This window comes from Amphibalanus amphitrite, unplaced genomic scaffold, assembly GCF_019059575.1.
Source record: "Amphibalanus amphitrite isolate SeventyFive unplaced genomic scaffold, NRLGWU_Aamphi_draft 000775F_arrow, whole genome shotgun sequence".
Classification (NCBI taxonomy): Eukaryota; Metazoa; Arthropoda; class Thecostraca; order Balanomorpha; family Balanidae; genus Amphibalanus; species Amphibalanus amphitrite.
The window spans coordinates 115,427-137,808 of NW_024882269.1; the positions used below are offsets into that span (position 1 = coordinate 115,427).

The 22,382-nt window shown below is 49.2% G+C and overlaps 1 protein-coding gene and 1 long non-coding RNA gene across 4 annotated transcripts in view; one reads left to right on the plus strand and one right to left on the minus strand.

The window, feature by feature from the left end:
• The window catches only part of LOC122365971 (polycystic kidney disease protein 1-like 2), a 91,185-nt gene extending 82,746 nt beyond the window's left edge, over positions 1-8,439 (plus strand). For all 3 annotated transcript variants that reach the window (XM_043337670.1, XM_043337669.1, XM_043337668.1), the window contains 3 exons: positions 994-1,082; positions 1,355-1,544; positions 4,061-8,439. In XM_043337670.1, coding sequence (XP_043193605.1) covers positions 1,001-1,082; positions 1,355-1,544; positions 4,061-8,192 — 4,404 coding nt within the window. In that variant the 5' untranslated portion in view covers positions 994-1,000 and the 3' untranslated portion in view covers positions 8,193-8,439. The remainder of the gene's footprint in view (positions 1-993; positions 1,083-1,354; positions 1,545-4,060) is intronic.
• LOC122365973 lies at positions 1,386-20,410 on the minus strand. Its single transcript, XR_006253818.1, has 3 exons — positions 20,258-20,410; positions 19,602-19,812; positions 1,386-1,520 (listed from the first exon to the last, which is right to left on the minus strand). It is a non-coding gene; the product is annotated as an uncharacterized LOC122365973 (long non-coding RNA).
• Between the last annotated feature and the right edge of the window lie 1,972 nt (positions 20,411-22,382).

Genomic DNA, 22,382 nt, shown 5'->3' on the forward strand with positions numbered 1-22,382 from the left:
CACTTTAAAATTTGACCTCAGGTCAAGGTCATGACCTGACCGGAAAAGGTCATGTTGCATATCAGTCGATCCGCAACGTCGAGCCGAACACATCTAAGGGTTTTTAGCGCTCTAGCACGCCTCTCTCAGAAGTTATTAGCGAAAAACTGTTAGATTCTGTTCGTGACCTGAGATGACCTCGGGGACATAACGAGGGGCCACAGTTGCCATTTTCCGGTTCAGTGTGTCAATTTCACCTACATCTCGATGTTTGAGAGTGTCTAGAATAGCGTTCGTGCAAAACAGACGCTTTTCAATTTTCTCCCATTGACTTATAATGGAGAGGCCAGAAAATTGACCTGACCTTAGGTTACCGATATGAAAAATCCGAGATAAACATTTTATAGATAATGTTACTCTTATCAATCGCTGAAAGTTTCAAGGCAATCGTTCTGTCGGTGTAGCTATGACGAGCATTCTTATTTTGTTCTGAGGTGAGGTCACTTAGTGTGACCTGGTGACCTAACCTTAGGCGACCTGGGTCTGAAATTTTCACAACGTGTGCGGAAAAGATGCATGAACAGGTGTGCCAAAAACCGCAGGGCTGTGTTCAAACATCCCCGGCCCGGCGCGGGTTAAATGATACGGCGGGACTTCGAATGCTGCACACCCAAATGCAGTTGACTACAGAATGATGCTCCACATCTTTCGGGCAATCAATTCCTTGGAATGCGGTAGGCTGTACCGCCTCGCTCAGGCCGACTGACACATGCTCACAATGTGACTCTGCGGTATGTTTTCGCCGCAGACACGCTAAATGTTTTATTAGCGGCACAATCTAGCGTTCCAGTCAACTGACAGGCTGTAGCAGAGTAACATCATTCTGTAGCCAGCTATACAGTGTAAGTAAATAGTACGAATATAATCCATAGAATAAGGTGTCTGATTGTGGTAGTTGTCTATAATTGTATTTTTTTCTGTGATTACTGAACAGCAGGAACATTTCATTTTCAGGTACCTAATGGGTGAACATCTCCTAAAAGCAAAAGAAATGCATGCCCGTTTTATCGAAGACACTGAAACGACGATGGATATCGAATCAGGTAGGCATGACATGCATCTGGCATATTACAAAGTTTGTTTAATCGATATGTTTGTGAGGCGACATATAACTTCAGAAGGTACACCCCACTCATAAGCACGGCGCAAGTCATTCGTTTTTTTTTTCAAAAATAAATTTAGCCTTTTGAATTCAATGATTCAATATGATTCAGCATTTACACGAATTATGATAGCTCTCACCACATGTTGCGAGGCGCTTGTGCATCACATGCATGACACCACTAAGGTCAGCTGACTGCACTTGGCTTTTCAGAGGACGATGGCGTTATGTTGGTCAGAGGCTGGCTGACTCCTCGAACCGGAGCGGACGGAGTGGAGGCGGCTGAAACGCCCACCACCATCTCGGCCCTCTACCGGGATGACGCGCTCAACACCCTGCAGCGGGCAGTCATCTGCACTCCCAACATGACGTTTCACGACTGCGAACGGCACAAGCACGTCAGGTCAGACTAGTGCTCTCGACGACGCCAGATCGTTTCGTAGCAGCGAGTATTTAATGAGCTCTGTTAAAAACAAGCAAGTGTGATTTTATATCATAGGATAAAGGTGATGAACACACTTCAAGCATGATGTATGAATGCGTAGTAAGAGAAGATATCACATTGGATGGTCGTTATACCAAAACATTTACTGTATGCCTGGCCTATTCAAATACATTAGCCAGAGGGGTGTGGTAATAACTGGTGTAAGCAAATTGACCACGGTCAAAAATGTATTATAGTTCGTTTTTTTTTTAAGTTTGACCCTCACTGTAAACGTCTTTTTGAACATAGCACGAGAATTGCTAGCTGAATTACTGAGAAAACTGGTTGGCGCACACTGATTTAACCAGATTTCACAGACGATCAATTTCATCAAATTTATTTACTATTTCACAGACTCGTAAATCGTATCTGCCAATACCTACAGCCTCACAGGGATAGACGACTTCTCAGGAATTATGTCTGAACTAATAAATAAATTGCACGGCGCTTAACATAACGTTAAATCGTCGATGTTCAAAACTTATTTTTGAAAATATTATTCATAACTACAATACAATGTGCGCTTACCAGTTTTCTCAGTAATTCAGCAAGCAATTCTCGTGCTGTGTTCAAAGAGACGTTTACAGTGAGGGGCAAACTTAAGAAAAACGGACTATACCAGAATGCACTTAACCCGCGCCCTGGTGTGGGTCTGAGCCACCTTCGCCCTGGTGGGGGGGGCCAAAATGACCCCCCCCCCGTCTAACTCGAAAACGAAGAGGGCTAGGAAGACGCGGAAAAAAGCAAACGAAAGCCCATAACAAGTACGTTCGAAAGTATTTCGGTCATTTTTTTCGCTAAGGTCAATATTGAGGTCGCTAGAGGTCATCATAGGTCAAATTTCAGTGTTTTCGGTGTTGCCGGACATATTCCGCTGTAGCTCGGAAACTAGAAGAGCTAGAGAGCCGCGGAAAAAAGCAATCGATAGCTCTTTTCAAGCTCTTTCGCCAAGGTTCGTCAGATTTGACCTCAGCTCAACGGTTTGGCCTACAGAGGTCATGCAAGGTCAACTTGGCAAATTTTGTTGAAAATGTTTTTAACTATAGCATGCATTCACGAGAAAATAGAGAAACGATTCATGCACCATCGTGCTTGGCTCGTCGAGACGCGTCGAATGATATATAGCTTGACCTCGAAAGGTCATTTTGAAAATTTGACCTCAGGTCAAGGTCATGACCTTACCGAAATAGGTCATGCTGCATATCATTCGATCCGCATTGACGAGACAAACACGATAAACGTCGAACGGAGTCTCTATCTCTATTCAATAACAAGTAAGTGCAGAAAAACCGCTGGTGACCTCTGGTGACCAGGGAGATGACCTAGCGTGACCTCAGCGAGGTCACAAGCAAATGGTTTCACATGGGCTGTGATTTGCTGACCCAAGACACTTCAATAACGAAATATAGGATCAATCACGCCCGATTTAGCTGAAAAACAACTACTTTTCGATTCTCCCATTGACTTATAATGGGGAGCAGCGATGACCTGACCTGACCTTAGGTCACATTTATAAAAAATCCGAGATAGCCATTTTGTAGAGCTGGGTGACATCTTCAAGTACTGTAAATTTTACATCGATCGGATAAAAGCTGTGCCTTTGAGAGAGCTTTGAACTTTTTTAGAGGTGGTGTCAGTTTTGGTGACCTTGTGACCTGACCTGACCTGACCCGAACCCCCCAAAACAGGACATGATGTAAAAATGTTGAATAAACAGCTATACAAAGTTTCAGGGCGCTAACTCAAGTGGTTTCTGAGTTATCGCTGAAAAACCACAGGGGGGGGCCAAAATGGCCCCCCCCCACCAGGGCGAAGGTTAAGCCAACATTTTGGGATGGTCTCGTTCCTAAGTCGGCTAAGAGCTTCGGTCCAGAAAATAAATTTTTCGTTGGCATACAGTAAAATACATACCAAACTCGGCCGGTGATAAATTTTCAAGACCTCAGTCCTTACTGATTTTTGAACTCGGCCTTCGGCCTCGTTCAAAAATCCAGTAAGGACCTCGGTCTTGAAAATTTATCTACACCGGCCTCGTTCAGTATTATATATTACCGAATGACCGATCGCACATCGCCAACTGTCATATTTCAAGGCCGATTCCCTATAGGTGATTCACAGCGCGCTGCCACCCAGCGTTACCAGGTATTGGCGCTTGGTTTCCTTAGAAACATAATGCAAGATTGCAATTTCCTTGTGTTAATGGAAATCGACCGGTCAGCCTTGGTGGCGCTGGGAAGCGGCGTGCCGTATACCAGGTCCCCGCGCAACTGCATAGGCTGGTTTCGCTCTGGTTACAAGCAGAAGTGTCTCTGTCGCTTTCGCTTGGACCTAGTATACTGAGTGATGGAGTGATACTGTAGGATCGACTCTCTACAGCGGGGATCAGAACCAGAACATTCCAATTTTACTTCCCTTCTATGTTTTCTTGTTTGCAGGTACAACTTGACGATGTTTGCTGGTCGCTGTATGTACTGGAGTGAGAATCTGACGGCTTTCACGGACCAGGGCTGCGAAGTGGGCCCTCTCAGCACCGTGGACGTTCTTCACTGCCGGTGTTCGCACCTGACCGACTTCGCCGGCTCCTTCCTGGTGCTTCCCAACAGGCTAGACGTCACTATGGTGGTCGATATGAACATGATGCTGTCTCAGAACCCGACAGCGCTCTACTGGATGGGCGTCCTATTACTGATCTTCCTGCTGCTCCTCGTCTACGCCCGCAAGCAGGACCAACGGGATGTGAAGCGCCGCAACATCATCTACGTGGACGACAACGACCCGAGGCATCGGTATGCCTACTTGGTGACTGTATATACCGGCGTCCAGTACAAGGCAGGCACCAGCGCGCACGTCGCGATGTTTCTTACTGGCGAAAAGGGTTCCTCTAATACTCACCTACTGACAGGCGAGAAGAAAAGGAAGCGGACGCTGGAGCGCGGCTCCGACTCGTGGTTCCTAATAACCACCCACGGCTCTCTCGGAGACCTGACGGAGCTGCACATCTGGCACGACAACAGCGGCAGCAACCCCGAGTGGTTCCTGGAGCGGGTGCTGGTGCGCGACTGTCAGACAGACAGTGTGTGGGTGTTCCTGGTCGGCCGCTGGGTGCACCCCGTGACGGGACTGCTGGTGACCGTTCGGCCGGCCGCACTGCACGAGGTCACCGCCTGGAACACGTCCTTCGCGCGTCGGGCCGAGGAGAGTCTCCGCGATGGACACTTGTGGTTCAGCGTGTTCTCCCGGCCACTCAGCAGCTCATTCACCCGCTGCCAGAGGCTCGCCTGCGCCATGACACTTCTGATGGTTAATCTGCTGGTCAGCCTGATGTTTTACGGCGTTCCCACCGGGGACGCGTCCGATCAGATTTCACGCAGCCAGTCGTTTGGTCTAGACTGGTATGATATCGTCATCAGCGCGGAGAGCGCACTGCTGGTGGGCCTGCTTGTGACGCCCATCATCGTGCTTTTCCGGCGCTCCGAACCACTGACTGATGAACAGGTGCGCACTCTTGTCACCGATAACGACCAAGGGCACAGCCAAACGGGGGCGAAGGAAACAGGGAGATCAGCTGTGGCAAGTCCAGCAATCGTGGGTGGTGCTCCTACAGAAAATACTGGTGCCGAGGCTTCTGCTGACATCGCGGAGATGCAAGAACGCGTCGGTGGAGGCGCCTTGCCGCTGCCAGACAAACGGAGAGGCTGTATGCTACCGTGGTGGTGCATCTATGTGGCCTGGATGCTGGCGGCTCTGACCATGCTGTTCAGTGGTGTTCTCTGTCTCGCATACAGCGCTCAGTTTGGAGCTCTCAAGTGCTATATCTGGCTAGTCTCCTCTGGCGTGTCGGTGTTGCAGAGCGTGATTTTCATCCAGCCACTTATCATTGTCGGCGCATCTCTGCTGGCATCATGGTGCTGTCAGGCGGCGCCAGAAGTGGAGAATCGCTCAGAAGAACGTCCTGCCCACGCTGCAATGAATGCCGATATCGCAGAGGAGTATGCACAAGCTATCCACGCCAAGCGCACGCAACCTATGTATCGCCAAGTGCCAAAGCGGAAATTGCGCAAAATGCGTGCGAAGAAAATGAAGGATTTGCTGACCCACGAAGCAATCCGTGACATTGCTACGTTTCTTGCCTACATCGCCTGTTTGCTGGTGATCATCCACGGCAACAAAGATCCGAACGCATTTTATTCCACGATGACTGCACGAAATCTGTTCGTGGAAGGTGGTGCGGTGGCGGGTGATGACGACGCAGTGACCCTAGAAGATGCCAAAGAGCTTGGTAACGTAATACACTACCTCAACACAACGCTTATCCGCTCACTTCACAAGGCGGAAGAATACAACGGCAAGCTGGCAGTACGCAACGGGATGACCCGGCAGGACGGTTTGTATCTAATTGGTGTGGCGAGACTGAGGCAAGTGCGTGTGACTCGCGATGCCTGCCGTCCCCCTGATCAGCTCTTCTGGATGAACTTCACGGCCTGCAAGAGACCTTTTCTGTTGAAGTACGAAGATACCAAAAACTACGGACAGGGCTGGTCACCGGAGCCGCACCTTCATGACGATCCCTGGGACAACGAAGCCACAGAGGCGTGGATTCATAAGGACGCCGACTACCTTCAAACAATGTCTGTGCAGGGCAAGCACGCGCTATACCCCGGCTCCGGATACACACTACATCTGGGACGAGCAAAGAAGGCCTCTCAGGTTGTACTCGACTACATAGAAGACACGAAGTGGCTGGACGCGTATACCAAAGCGCTGTTCGTCGAGTTCACAATGTATAATGCTGATAGCGACCTGTTTAATCTGGTGGTACTGCTGTTTGAACAGTCCAGGGCGGGTACCATCACTCCGTCTTTTGACATAAAGACGAGCAAGCTCTACGTCGACACGCACATGAACCGGCTCACAATTTTCATGACAATATTTTATGTGTTTTTCATCATCTTTAACACAGTGGTAGAGTCAAGGAAGATATTCAGAATTGGACCGAAGTTATATTTCAGGGATATGTGGAGCAGGCTTGACTTCCTGCTGGTAGTCATGGGCTACGTTTGTGTGATTTTGTACATCAACAGACACATCGTCTTGGAAAAGGCATTTTCAAAACTTAGGAACACGGATGAAAACAAGTTCGCCAACTTCTACATTCCCGTATATTGGGACTACATTCTGACCTACGCTCAAGCATTTGCGCTAGTCCTGACCATGGCCAAATTTTGGAAGATTCTTACATTCAACAAGAGAATGGTAACATTCAGCTTGACATTGCGATATTCGCGGAAGGAGCTACGAGCATTTTTCATCTTTTTCGCCATTGCCGTCATTGGCTACGCGTTTTGGTCCAACGGCCTATTTGGAGCTTCTTTGGAGGACTACCAAAACATGTGGTCTTCTATTATATCACTTATCCTTTTCTCTATCGGGACCTTTGACTACGATGGCTACATCACCACAGACCGAACCTTCGGCGCGATCTTCTTTGTTACGTACGTCTTCTTCGTAATGATCTACCTGATCAACGTGATGCTGTCCATCATCATGGCCGGCTACGAGATGGCAATGGACGACATGCAGCATCTCGTCACCAAGTACGACGTGGTCGACGTGTTCATCTGGGAGGTACGCAACTTCTTTGAAGACTCGTCAAGCAGCAGCGAGGACGAAGGACGTATGGCGGCGGCGCGGACCAGACAGCGCCGTCGCGTGCGTGAACTGCTTCGTCGCCTCTTTCCGTGGTGTTTGGACAATGCCCGGAAGCGTGACCTGCGCCGTCCGGTGGAGCAGGAGTCGATGGAGCAGCTGCAGCGTTTCATGTCGCTGACGGCAGCAGCGGGCGGCAAGCCACCGGCTCCGGCAGATCAGCGCGAGGGCAGTGTCGCCAGTGCTGAGGATGCCGAACTGCGCGCTGCGGCCGCCCGCGGCCCACGCCGTGTGGGCATGATCGAGCCCGAGGATGTGGACGAGGACGAGGGGGCGGCGCCCGCGGCGGCGGACCAGCAGCCCGGCCACAGGTTCCTGCTGGACGAGGAGGATGTGGCCGGCGGCCGGCGCGGCCACACGCGGCGCCGAGTCTCGGCGGCAGCGGAGCGGCACCGTCGCCGCAGTCGCGCCACCACCGGCCGCCGCCACCGCGGCCCGCCAGTGCCCAGACGCAAGTCTGTACAGAACGACCCGCACTTCCTCCCGTCACTGACAGCCGAACCGGAGGAGAGACCACCGGCAGCCGCTGTAGCGCAGAACAGCTCCTCCGCCCAACGGAGGCAGTCGACGAAACGGCGAGTGTCTGGGCAAAGGCGAGCCTCCGATCGGCGCAGGTCGTCCAGCAGGCGGAGGTCGTCGGGTCCGCACAGGCCACCGGCGCCGACCAGCTCGGCTCGCAGAAGGGTCTCGTCAGGCCAGCGACCCAGCGGCGGTCTGCAGCGGGCGCCGGCGCCCAGGGACCCGTCCCAGCCGTCCACCAGCGGTCTCACCCGAGCCGACCTGGCGCGTCTGGCCGGACGCTCCACGGCTGCTCCGCCTCAGGCGCAGGGCGGCGCACGGCCTCACGTACCGACACGATGAGTCTCACTGGGAGCTATCATCCTCGACAATAGACGGCACTTGGCAGAGAGGATGAACGTGAAATAGTGTTCTGTTGCTTTGAGACTTCGTGTGCTGTTACCTGTGTCTCTGTGCTGTTCATTGTAGTTCATCCGCGGATATCTGCCCTTTTTGTGGCTGTTTATCAATATTGTGAGCTACGAGCTATGTTGGCATGTCTTCTTTTCGATTAGATGGTGCCAGTGTTAAATACACAAAAAAGAGTGTATGTATATCGTAAAAGCGTACAGTTTATTCCGCTACTCCGGGCCCTTCACGCCAATACTAGTGAAATGCCGCAGAGGTTTGCTGCAGCAAATATGCAGTGTAATATGAAGGTAGCAAAGGTATCTCAAACGAAGGTATCTCGAAAGTACTGTGAAAGAAAAGAAGAAGGGAAGGAAGAAAAAACGAGAAAGAAAAAGAATGCGAGAGAAAAAGATCGGGATAGAGAGAGAGAGAGAGAGAGAGAGAGAGAGAGAGAGAGAGAGAGAGAGAGAGAGAGAGAGACAGAGACAGAGACAGAGAGAGAGAGAGAGAGAGAGAGAGAGAGAGAGAGAGAGAGAGCGAGAGAGAGAGAGAGAGAGAGAGAGAGAGAGAGAGAGAGAGAGAGAGAGAGAGAGAGAGAGAGAGAGAGAGAGAGAGAGAGAGAGAGAGAGAGAGAGAGAGAGAGAGAGAGAGAGAGAGAGAGAGAGAGAGAGAGAGAGAGAGAGAAAAACCTTCTGAACCTTCTGCAATCAATGGCGTCACGGGCTCAGCCCCGGCGACTCACTAGGGTGCCTGCCCAGACCAATGTCTCCCCCTAATTCCTATCATCCTTCCGGCTCTGCAATGGTCTTGTCGACCGAAAGGGCCTAACCCAACAAAACAAACAAACAAACAATCAATGGCGTCTGATACTGCCACTGCCTTCTTGTTACCGACGAGTACACCTTTTCGTCAGAGATTTCGGCGCTTTATGAATCCTGCGGAACCACGAGTTTAAATCCAGGCCTTGCCTTTCACTGATGACTTGTTAATTTTGCCAAAAGAAGTGTCATAACAAGTCTAACAGTAACCAACCTATCTCGCAAGCCTTCAAAAACCAAATTATGCATAGGTACATGTACCTAAGTCTTGATGACTTATTTGTGATGGCTCGGACTATCATCCATGCACAAGCAATGCCCACGTTGGTATCAGCACTACGAAACACTACATGAACATTGAACATGCATGCCTTTTGCCGTGATGGCTTAGTCTCTTTGCCGTTTTGCCTGGTCTCTCCGCCTTTCTCGCAATTCCCAACTGTATTGTATTGTATTGACAAATAACCCTCGCCGGACCTATTGGTTTTCTATATACGCGCCGGCCGAGGGGGGGGGGGAGGGCGGGTACATACGACCCCCCCTCGCCGTTTCGCCCCTGGTGGAGCTAGCGCGTCGCGGAAAAAACGAGCGTGTGCGCCGTTACGAGACGCAGAGATTGGTACCCGATTTTAAGGTCCTAGCTCAACCAGTGACCTCTGAGGTCAGGTCAAGTGCCCCAGGGTACGGTTCAGTTTTTGGTGAATAACTTAGCAAAAAACGGCCGCAGAGCCGCGATTTTGGCAGCATCGTGTTTGCCTCGCTTAGGCGCGTCGAATGATATACTTTTTGTTCGGGTCAGGTCAACTTAGGGTGTTGACCTCAGGTCAAGGTCAGGTCAGCACCCCCAGGTCACCAAGTTGGTCGAAAGAGGTCATGTCGCATATCATTCGATTCGGCAGGTCTTCCTGAGTCCATTGGTGGCTTTCTTGACTCGCTAGCTCAATTTGATCGGGAGTTATTGACGAAAAACTAATATGACCTTGATGACGTCATAAATGACGTCACGGAAGGTCAACATTGCAAAAGTGACGCATCTTACCTTGCAAGGAGTGCATCAAATCACGATTATGTGTGCTTGAGATAGTTGGAGATCGTTCCCGGCGCCAGAATAGCAGTTTTCATTTTTCCCCATTGACTTATAATGGTGAGGTCACGAAAATGACCTGACCTCATATGACCTTTAGGAAAAATCCGAGATATACAAGTTGTGAGACTCATAATGGATACTAGATCCTGCAAGTTTCATTTCCCTGTGACATCTCCTCTGGCATTGAGGGCGTTGCGAAGTTGCGACATCTGAAGACCGTGCAGAGGTTCACTTATGACGTCATAGGTCAGTGACCTGACCTGACCCAAAAATGCGGTTGGTGTTAAAAGATGCGGCTTGGATCAAAGGTCAGGTACGCCAAGTTTCAGCTCTCTATCGCCAGCGTGTTCGGAGCTATCGCGAAAAAACCCTAATGGGGGTGGCACCCGCCCCCCCCCCCTCGGCCGGCGAGGGATAAAACACTCTCCGATGCAATACCGGCTATTCTGAGCGTCGCGTCACGTTTGTTAATAAAAAGGAGAGAACATGTTAAATTGACGCACGAAATAATCACGTCTCTATCACACAAAAAGCAGCTAAAATCACATAAAACTGTCCACCGCATACATAGATAATGATGCCCGTAAAATGACGCTATGTGGCGTCTAAAAGCAGATACAGACATGTCGCGGAGACAGAGGCGGATCCAGCTCAGAGGTTTGGGGGGGGGGGGGGCAAACCATAAAAATTTATCGATTCTTTCCATGCATCGTCCATAGGCGTAATGTTAAAATCATGCCGTTTGGGGGGGGGGGGGCAAATGCCCATTTTGCCCCCCCCCCTGGATCCGCCACTGCGCGGAGATCAGGTGGCAGAGAGTTGTAGAGGCGGACTACATGAAACAGGAAGCGGCGCTTGCCTCCTTTAGTTCTCACGCTCGGGAGGGCCAGGGCAGCGTCCTGTCTGGTGGATTTAGAGCGGAGCTCATGGTTTGCTGAAAGGTGGGAAGCGATATCCTGTGGTTCTGCGGTATGACAATTTGTGTGAAGTACATTGAGACATTGTGACTCATACAGCTGACGGGCGGTGAGCCAGCTCAGGTCCCGTCGCACGTCCGATATGTGGCCACATTTACGCCGACCTGAAACAGCGCGCAGACAAAAATTCAAAACTTTTTGAAGGCGCTGCATGTTGGTTTTAGAGCCGTTTCCAAAGACCGCCAAACAGTAACGGACGTGCGAGAGAACCAGGGCGTCGACTATGAGGGGGAGAAGTGACGAGGGGATCTGATGGCGCACGTGAGACAGGGCGATAAGGATGCCGTTGCACTTTTTGACGAGGACAGATACACGCGAGTCCCACGCGAGATACATACTTGTCGAACACAAGGTTTCTCACGGTGGGGCTTTCATGCACGATGTCCTCGCGGAACAGAATGGTGATCGGGGCCATGCCGCGACAATTTTGACGGGAACCACAGACCATGAACTCTGTTTCCCCGGTGTTTACTTTCAGACCATGGGAGAGGAACCAAGCATCCAGAGAAGATAGGGTCTGTTCCATAATAGTAATGAGCTGTGGGAGGGAGTGTTTTTTGCCTGAGACCAACATTTTGAGACCAAACGGAACGCCAATGTCTACTTTCTGAGACCATAGTTGAACCAGAGCCTCTCGACAGCGGCCAGCAGCGCGCTGACCACCGCCGCCAGAGGAATGAGCAGCAGCAGCGCCAGAAGGTCGCCGGCCGTCAGCTCCTTGAAGTCGGAGGCGCCCGACGAGCCGCACTTGCTGCCGAAGTTGATCCAGCGCAGCTCGAGCCGCGACAGCAGACCAGTCTCCTTCAGACGCAGAAGCTCCTGGTTGATGGCATGCTTCAGTCTGTACCTGCCCTTCACCATGACTAAGTAGTTGTTGGACTCCTCCACGGGTTCGTCAAGCAGGGGCACCAACTCGCACACACTGGAGCCCAAGAAGAAGGACAGTTTGCGCCGGTCCGCGTAGGACATAACGTTTGGCTGCATAACTTGCCACTGACTGTGGTGACTGATGTTCAGAGCGATGAAGTTTCGCTGTGTCACTGAGCGCTGGTACAAATCCCTCTCGTAGGGATCGTCGCTGCTCTTCCAGTGGTTCATCGCACCGATGCTCGGGTCGACTGCGAACGTCCAGCCGCGCGCCGCGTGGAACTCCTTCAGACTGTGGAGAGGCCGGCTCACGGCAGTGGCCACCGTCAGGTGCGAAACCAGCGTGGCTGCGTAGCTGTTGTAAATGATGGTGTACAGCGCCCAGCCGAATATGGTGACCGTGCGAGATGATAGAGTGCTGGGCGTTGTCGGCCAGCCTTGTCCCACCATGATTGTGAAGCTAGAGAAGAGGCACGAGCCCCACGTGGCTCGGTCGGTCGTCGTGGGCGCGCCTGCTCCTCGGCAGGTGACACTGAGCAGCACGCGGAAGGCCAGAGAGAGGAGGAACAGGGCGGCGATCAGGGCCCACCAGACGTCGGCGTGCAGCGGCCGCAGCAGGGAGCAGAGCGTGTCGGGGGTCACCGCCTGCCGGTGCCCGGTGCGCACCAGGAACGTGTAGCTGGTGCGGCCCACAGACACCGCGTCCACGTAGTCCACCACGGCCGCCCGGTCCGAGCGCATGTAGAGCATTGTCAGCGCCAGGTCGGCGCGTCCCGACACCAGCTCGCCCATCATCCCCGACCAGGAGCCGTTGGCGTCCAGACTGCCGTAGCCGCCGCCCCGCAGCAGCGGCACGATCCGGTACCGGAGACCGAGCTGGTGCGCCACCGTCTTCCACACGTCCAACAGGTAGCCCTCGTAGCTGAAGGAGCCGTCGGGACGAGCGCGAATCGACAGGTATGGTGGGTCGTGGATGGCGGTAACAACAAGTTCGTTATCCAGGTAGGAGCTGTTGAGTCCTTCCAATGACCAGTTTCTTCCAACCGGGATGAGACTGTTTATGGATGGCATGGCTTTGAGGACTGGAAGATGGCGTACTCCTGATTAAACAAAGTGTCCAAAATTGATAATTCGACGTGACAGCTATGCCATCTCCTTCGGCTGATCACACAATGTCCAGGTAAGCGGTCTTTCCGAGGTTAAAATCCGAATTTAACAGATGTCCGTAAAACAATCAAAGTTCCTCCATCGCACGGCGCACCGACGGACCGTTCCGTGCTCGCACCCACACGGACCGTTTTGTGCTCACACCCACAGGCTACTAATACTGACACATCCTGGACGTGCATCGTTTCCTACGGACTTCAAAAGTACGATCTATTGGAGCTGGGTGACGCAAAAGGTGGCTATCAGTCGCCCGCCGAGCGACCGCTCCGACTGCGGGGTTCTCACGGTGGCAAACTGTCACTGAATGCTTGCAATCGATGCGCCATGAGAAAGGGTTTTGTTTGAAAGCCATCTCCGCGCCGCAAAGAAACACAAAACAGACGCTTAGTAGGTAAATGCATAGTCCTTTTAAGAGTTACCTTTAGGTCAATTTATCATAGCCCTCGCCCGCACATGGGGGGGGGTTGCCACACCCCCCAGGTAGTCTTTCTGCTCTGCACTCAACATTTTTAGAGCTAGAAAGCTGATTTTTCGTATAGCTGCTCGTCTATCCTTTCTTGATGTTCGCTGAAAATTTCAAGTTTCTGTGATTTTTGGTTTCGGAGATATGACCTTGTTTTTCAGGTCATGTCATGACCCAAATGGCCAATTCTCAACATCTTGCGTTTGGCATGGGCCTTGTGAGCTTTTGACACCCTGATTTCGGCCTTTTTTGCCAGTCTTACCTCCCACCTATCATGGAACATGTTGTTCGACGATGTACAGGGGTCAAGGTCAAGGTCAAGGTCAACCTAGGTCATCTAAGATAATTGCGTTTTAGGCAAGCTGAATTTACTTTTTGTGAAGTTTCTTTTATTGCATTTTTGGTAAAAGCTTCTCAGATCATGATTTCATGTAATATGGACCCAAAAACAATCGGTGCACACATCAGTATACACACAGACACACACAGACATACAAACACATATAATTGACCTTGACCTAACTTGACCTGAAATGACCTCAGCAGCAAAATTCTGGTCGGGTAGTGTGACAAAGAGGTTCTAGCTGACTTGGCACCAGAAAACAACATCGTCATCGGTATTTGATAAGCAGCGCACTTGATATCCAGCGGTGACCCAAAACAGCAACATTTTTTAGTTTGACCTGACCTGGAAGGTCAATGACTGACCTGAGAAGGTAAAACTGGGTATCATTGGATTCGTCTCTTCCCAAAGAATCTTTTTGGTCTTTACCGCTAAGCTCTATCCCCAACAGGAACGAAATGGCGCGGGGGGGTGGCAACCACCCCCCCCCCCCATGTGCGTTCTAGGATGGGAAAATGGCATGTGCGGGCGAGGGATAGTGAATAGAGATGCTTTGTGGTTTGTTGTTCTGTTGTTAAGAAGGTGTGGGTTATTGAGAATAATATTACCTTAATTAACATGCATGTGAGCAAATGAGTTGTTTTTGGTGCTGTTTACGACCTAACTTTTTATCTCTCTGTCTTCAAATGCAGACGAACACGGCTGCATCCGCAGACACCATTTTTCAAGTTTGATGATTACATTGAATGCAAAACATGCGAAATTCCACGAACAAATGGTTAAAATATCGATTCTACGAGTTTACCACTTCAATACCTAATAATTCTTTAGGATAAAGCTTACCTAAGTAGCTTTACACCCTGTACAGTGTATATAGGTACCCTGTATATGGTAAATGTGGAACTATTCCTATCCTGTATAGGTATTACGTGCCTAAATGAGCTGCAAGAAGCAGCGTATGCCACATAATTCACACTGACAAGATAAAGATAAACCATAGCAAAAATGACACGCTTTAATGGGATATTAGTCCACTAACGTGGCTTTGGAGGGCGAGGGGAATCATGTATACCTAAATACACGCCTTGCCAAGTCCGATGCCAAGGTTTCGCATTGTAGACCTTGCATAGTCACATGACGTCACAAAGTCTGCTTGACATCACAGGATATTTTTCTAAAAACGCCCGATCAAACTGATACTGCGTTGTTCACAGGCGAAATCATCCAAAGATGCGCGACGCTGTAGGTCATGGGGTGGGGTGTCATGGGATGGCAATTTTCCGATTCGTTGTGCCATGTTTACCTGTTTTCGGATGTTTGAGTGTTTAGTTTGGCTTTCATCCAAAGACTGCGCATTTCAATTTTCTCCTATTGACTTATGCCTAGGTCGTCAAATTGATCTGACCTTAGGTAAGAGATTACAAAATTCCGAGACATATGTTGAATACAAACTGTAACTCTTATCAGTTGCTGATAACTTCAAAGCGATCGTTCAGTCGGTGTAGCTATAAGCTACGGCCAGCATTTGAACTTTTTCTGAGATAAGATCACACTTGACGTGACCTGGTGACCTGACCTTCAACGACCTGGACCCGAACTCTTAACCCTCGCCGGTACTGGCCATTTTGCGTCCTTCGACGCCCCCCCCCCTCCCCCCTGGCGTTTGGCCCCTGATCGAGCTAGAGCTTCGCGGAAAAAAAAACGAGCGCATTGCCCGTGACAAGAGGAAGCCGATGATGCCCAATTTTAAGGTCCTAGGTCATTGGTTAACCCTCGCACGACCAGGCCATTTCTCATAACACGAACGACCAGGGGGGGGTTGTTACGACCCCCCCCCCCCTGGCGTTTCGAAACGGAAGGTCGTAGAGCTTAGCGGAAAAAACCAACGGATTGCTCTCAACGAGATCTCGCGATTGGTGGTATATTTTTTGGTCCTAGGTCAACATTTGACCTACTTATGACCGGTCAAAAGTCAAATTTTCCGAAAAAAATCAAACTTTTTCGACTTTCCGCGGCGATTTCGGCAAAACGGTGGGAGATATCGACTTGAAACCTTCACTATCGTGTTCCTTGATCAATTCTCTATCGTTTGGTATGTATTTCGTTTCCCTAGCTCTAAAAATGGCGCGTTGGGAGCGCCGGAAGTCGGCAAGGTCACAGTCGGCGGCAGAAATTCGAAAAATCAAAATTTAAATTTTTGAAATCTGATTGTATTTTTGGATTTGGGAGGTCCATTTTCTCCCTATAGAAGCTAATATTGCTGCATATTCCCATTGAGGTGACAAGAATTAGCAAAATAGTGGTTCGGGCGCTTTTCAAAAATAGTACCGGACGCTGTTCCTCTTGTGACGTCATAGCTCCGTGACCTGACCTGACCCGGTCAATTTTCTTGCACCACACGATAGCCAATGCTTGCCCCAACATGCATGGGAAGTTTCATCATGATCCATCAAACAATGTGGGTATCACCGGCAGAAAACCTAGGGATTCGGCGCACACGTTTGGTAACTGTCGGCCGGAGGCTGTACCTCTTATGACGTCATAACTCCGTGACCTGACATGACCCGATCAATTTTTTTCGGCAAAAGATGCGCAAAGGTTGCCCCAGAGGGTATTGAAAATTTCAGCCCGCTACGACAAGCCGTTTAGCGTGCACTTCGAAAAAACCTCAGGGGGGGTTGATACAACCCCCCCCCCCCCTAGGCGTTCTAGGGTTAACCTTCCAGGCCAGGCCAATAACCCAAAAGTCGGGAAAATCGAGACCTGTTAGAACGTCGTAAAAAAGTGGCTGCTATGGAGATTTTCGGGATGCTGATTACGAATATCGTGTTAGTTTTATCACAGATGATGTCTTTATGCATTTAGGCCAGGTCGGGTCAGGTCAGGTCAGGTCAGGTCAACCAGTAGGGGTCCTGCCAGGTATTCGTAGTACGTGCCAACCGCCTCTGACAGCTTCGTAACATGTTACGAGGGCACCAAAACTACTTCTTAAATGTTCAAATGATTGCTGCTAAATTCGAAGTCAGCTCCAAAACTAGCCTACAAACTTGTAAAATTCAAAAAGTGAACCGAGGTCGTCAAAGGTTAATGACCTGACTTGACCTTCAGGTGACCTTGACATCCACCCTAGGGGAGAATGAGGTAAGTTGAGCCGCTTTTTGTTTTTGGTAAGCTACAGGCTAACTTAAAGGGACCCTTCCACCTTCAAAAAAGTTTATGAATTGGCATGGAAGTGATGTCGCTCGGTTCAGAAAGAGCGAAAACGAATATCTACCAAATTTCACCGAAAAAAATATTCACCGGTTTTCAAGATATTATACTTTTACTTTTGTTTACTTTTTGGGATCTCCGCTGTTCCTAGCGACTTTATTTGGAAGCAATAGTTTGGCAGCTGAAGGTGCGGCACTTGTTGCGCGCAAAGCAGCATATGCCATCGCGTGCTACAAAACGTTTTAGTTAAACATTTAAAAATTGTTAGATATCTGCGCTGACGTCACACATTCAGAGGGGTATTCCTATGCATTAGCCCCTCTGAATCAAAATGCTGCTATTTCGAAATTTAATATTTCCGATTTAAGGCATTTCTCGATGTTGTGAGTGCCGAAACCGGTAATTGTGAGCCAGGGACCCCATTTTAGCTATCTCAACTCAAATCTAATGTTATGGTGGGAGGGTCCCTTTAATGATCAGTTTTCTGCGTTTACGGTTTGGACGGAGAGAGTGGTCATTTGCGCATGTAATGGTGGTCAGAAAACTTTCATACCTCTTATTTTTGTACTGAAAAAAAAAACTACAGCAAAAATCATCTTGCACGCTGCTCCTCTTACCCCATGGGCGGGGCAAGTTGAGACACGTTGTGGGAAAAGTTGAGCATGGATAGAAAAAGCGAACCTCTTCTTTTCTCGCGGTGCAGCCAAGAGTGAATTCTTTTATTGACTCCATATTGATATGGCATTCATACTTATGGCAAAGTTTTTTTTCCTCCATCAAAAAGTGACTGTTTTAAGCCTTCCAATAACTCATCAAGTTTCTATCACGGAACAAATCATTTTATCGTTCAGATAATCCGCAAATCATTTACAATTTGTTTTATCAACAAAGAAATAGGTACAATTTCCTACAATTTTTATTCAGTAGAAACAAGCGCAGCTCAGTTTGGTTTTCGACAACGGAGACAATAATGGCTTATCCGGCTCATCTTCCCCCAGGTGAAAATGGCTCATCTTGCCCCACTCGCGGCCATTTTCGATTAGTGACTAAGAAAAATAAGTACCTATAACCATGCACCGCATATAACAAGTTTCACAACCATCTCATTTTAAAGGCAAAACATGTCTTAGTTATCAGGGGCGATACCACATGTTACCGGGTGCTGAGCGCAGAGTAAGCAGCCATCAATCGCAATATCAAAAGTCTGCTTTTATCGGTTGTAAACATGTTTTTTGATGCAGCTCTCTTACCTGCGTCCCGCGAACGTTGCCGTCTCACGTGAAAGACTGCAGCATCGTAAGCGAACGACATGTGGTAGCTCAAGTCAATAACCCGCGAGTTGTTGGGGGGGGGGGCGTTAAACGCCCCCACTTTTTTCGCCGGGCCATAGCATAAAAACGGCGCGCCGCAGGCGTGCCAAATTTCGGGTACCTGTAGGCAATTGATTGAAGTTTATTGTGACAAAGTTTCAAAAAAATCGGTCGGAAAAATTTTGAGATATCGAGGTTTTAGTGACGTCATGATTTCTGAATTTTCGACCAAAAACGGCATATGTTCAAAAAATCATATAAAATCACAGAATAGACATACAGACATGCCGTAAACGCCATTAGACTGCCAATACCATGAACAATCAAATGGCTATCTTCGATTATTGATTATCGTTCCGCATTTCCCAAAATCTTGAACTGAATCTTGACAATCTTGAACTGAAAGCGCGCAACAAATGCCGCACTTTCAAATAAAGTCGCTAGGAACAGCGGAGATCCCAAAAAGTAAACAAAAGTAAAAGTCTAATATCTTGAAAACCGGTGAATATTTTTCGATGAAATTTGGTAGATATTCGTTTTTGCTCTTTCTGAACCGAGCGACATCACTTTCCTGCCAATTCATTAACTTTTTTGAAGGTGGGAGGGTCCCTTTAAGCAACGCGAGAGAACTGAAAGTTTCGTCGCGATCGGCCGCTTTTTACGCGAGTTATTTGCGAAAAACCTTAGGGGGTGCATCAAATCCCCCTCCCCTGTGCCCGCGAGGGTTAACATGTGCAGAAAAGAACATAATAAGGTGTGCCAGTTGCACAGCGCCACCGTTTTTTAGATATTCGCAAAAAAGCTGAGGGACCTCCAGCACGACGCGAGCTTAGCTATTGTGTTTTGCGGTACAGCATACCTTCCAGGCGCTGCTTTTACTGCCCTCTATGCGTAGGCATACGAACTACACATTCGAGTAATCGCCACGACAGAACTTGGAAAATTTACGCGGCATCAAACAGACCAAGGCTATAGATTATAGAACTCCAAACAGACTGTCGATAGGACACCGTAATCGGCGATCGTATGGCATGTGAATTATGATCAACAGGCTGATGGTTGATGCTCCTGAGGAGCCTGCTACTCTCTTAAAAATCAATGATGCGTCAGACTGCTTACCTGACCGTCACGAGGCCAGTCGCGTCGGATGTGCGCAGAGACCGCACGCCGTCGCAGCTCGTGCTCCTGCTCCTGCTGTCGCCGCTGCTGTCGCTCCTGCTGCCCAGTCAGGTGGCCGCGGATGGCCTGCCATTTCTCCGCAGGTAGAAGCAGCGCGTCGCGCGGCAGATCGGCCGGAAGTACCAGTGCTGACATGAGTACTTATGACAGGCTGCCGATATAATGTCAAACGGCGTAGATAGGAGTATGCAGAGACGGGCGACAGTCAAGGCTCGAGGCCAGATGGAGGTGCGGGGGGCAGCTCACTTATCACCAGTCCTGTAGTCGGCAGACCAAGACATGAATGGGACTGAGAGTCGGTTCAATTATGTGGTGATGAGTACAACATCGCTTTCAGTGATGAGCTTCATCGCGATTGAAAGTATCATCTTGGACGAGTTTTTTATCACCTTTCGGTTCAATTGGTGCCCAACGGGAGGCATCACCTCGTTTCCTCCCCTTCCCCTCCCACTGTCACTGCGCTGAGCGCTCTTCGAAATTAACGGTTACGCTGCCCATAGCTTCGACAAGATAAAGTATCGGTAGATTGTACACCTTTATATTATGCGAGCAAACAATGATACAATACAATCGCTCCACAGCGCAGCCTTACTCACCTGCAATGATTTTTTTTCAGCCGTCCGCCGTTGGATATGCAGGGATCTCCTCCGAACGTGGTCCGGCGGGCTACAACGACTGACGACGGCTACGAATCGCAGCATGGCAGACAATTGATGTAACAATGGCGTTGCCATGGAAACCGCAGACGGCTGTCTGGGTTGACCGGTGTCTACGGTGTCCAATCAAGGGCGAATCCAGGGGGCCATAGGGGCCATGCCCCCCTGGCTCTGAAAGGGGGGCCAACATATATTTTGCCTCTCCCTTTCATCCGTGCTGTTTCTAACAGCCGGCTAATTTTTCAGAATTATTTTCACCATTTCCATCGACGCTAAGGCCGAACATTAACTTTTTTGTTATTAAAGGAAATAGTTCACATTTTAACATGGGTTTTTAACTGGAATAGCAGTTCCGTAGCTCGGGCTGAGACGAGCATAAATCAGGAGCTTTTACAGCCCAACGATCACCCTAGGCAAAGATATTCTATTTCTCGTCCCGAAAAAGGTGCCTTGCGTTGAGGTTGTGTGCCTTGCATATATTTGCATCCAGTATGAAACGAGCATGGGTCCAGAAAATTATTCAGAAACGCTCCAGCAACAAAAGAAAATTATTCAGAAAATTCTTCAGAGGCGCTCCAGTAACAAAAGCATGAGCAGATCGCCCAAATGCCGGTGGCCGCGATAATTTCTCTAGCTTCTGAAGAATTTTCGGGACCCATGCTCTTTTCATACTGGATCGCGTGTGCCTTACAGAAACTGAAAAGTTCTTCCTATATCAAAAATATAGAAAATAATATTTTGTTATAAAAAGGTTTTATTTTCTTTGCTGATCATTTTGAACATAAAAAATCATAAATCCATTGCAAAAAGTATAATTTCGTGAAAGTGAACTATTTCCAGTAGTGTGCCAGCTTTCCTGGACCGTATGGAGTTAATGGCCCAGATAAGGAGAACCGGATTTTTAGAACTTATCCATACCTTCAAAACTCATGGAAACGTCTTAAATTCTTCAAATTTTGAGTACCCCAGTGCGAAATTCGCCCCGACGGGTTGTCGGTCGTACCCCAACCACATTTCACACCACTATGAACAATAAATGCACACACTGAAATCGCTATTACCGATATGCTCATCCAATCAAGTTTCGATAAACCCGTTCATCATCAGCTCCTGCGGTTTCGAACACGCCTGTTAGGTGGTGCGGTAGACCACGCCCAAAGCCAGGGCCCCGGTAACGTGAGGTAGCCGAGTCAGGGCAGCGTGCGCTGACCCAAGCCGGAGCCGCGCGTCCTCCCGGTGTCATGTGATAGCCCGGGGCTGCCCGCGGGGATGCGGTAGACCGCGCCCAAAGCTGCGGCCCCGGCTTGGGTCAGCGCACGCTGCCCCGACTCGGCTACCTCACGTTACCGGGGCCCTGGCTTTGGGCGCGGCTTCTGCTCATACTTTGTGGTGCGGTGGTGGTGCGTCGGGCTGCGCGCTCTGACTTCGGCCAAGAAAAATGCGTCAGCTGATCATTGTCATTTCTGCCACTTGCGTGTGGTGAAATGGGGTCATAACTTATGAGACGGCTTTTTCATATCAATTATTTTACATAAAATCATATTTCAAACCATAAATAATGTTCGACAGCCAAATAAAAGAAACAATACCAATACGGGCTTACAGTTTAAGGCTCGACATTGTGTTGTCTACGATTAGACAGCTGATAACTCATTCCCGTACGTCGTATGGTCGTAACACTATAATGACCTTTGCTTATTGTCACAAGTGCGCCGCATTCGCGATTGTTGCCCGACGCCTGTTTGCAGGTGAGCCCACTACAGTTGTTATACATATCTAAAAACCGATAAACTTTTAGGCGAAAAAGGCACTATTCCAGGCTCATTTTTGATTTTTTTTTGCGATAGTAGGTAAAAACAGAAGCTTCTTATCCTAGGAAAAATAAAATGGGAAATCTTTCAAAGGTGGCACACTACCTTTAAGATGAACAGGGATTTACGCACAAACATAATTTGGCCGTTTGCGTGCTGGCAACCAGCTTATGCAGCACACTGCACAGACAGCTTGATTTTCGACTATGCCCGTTTGGCTGTAGGTAACTGCAGGGCGCGGAGGCTGGCCGCTG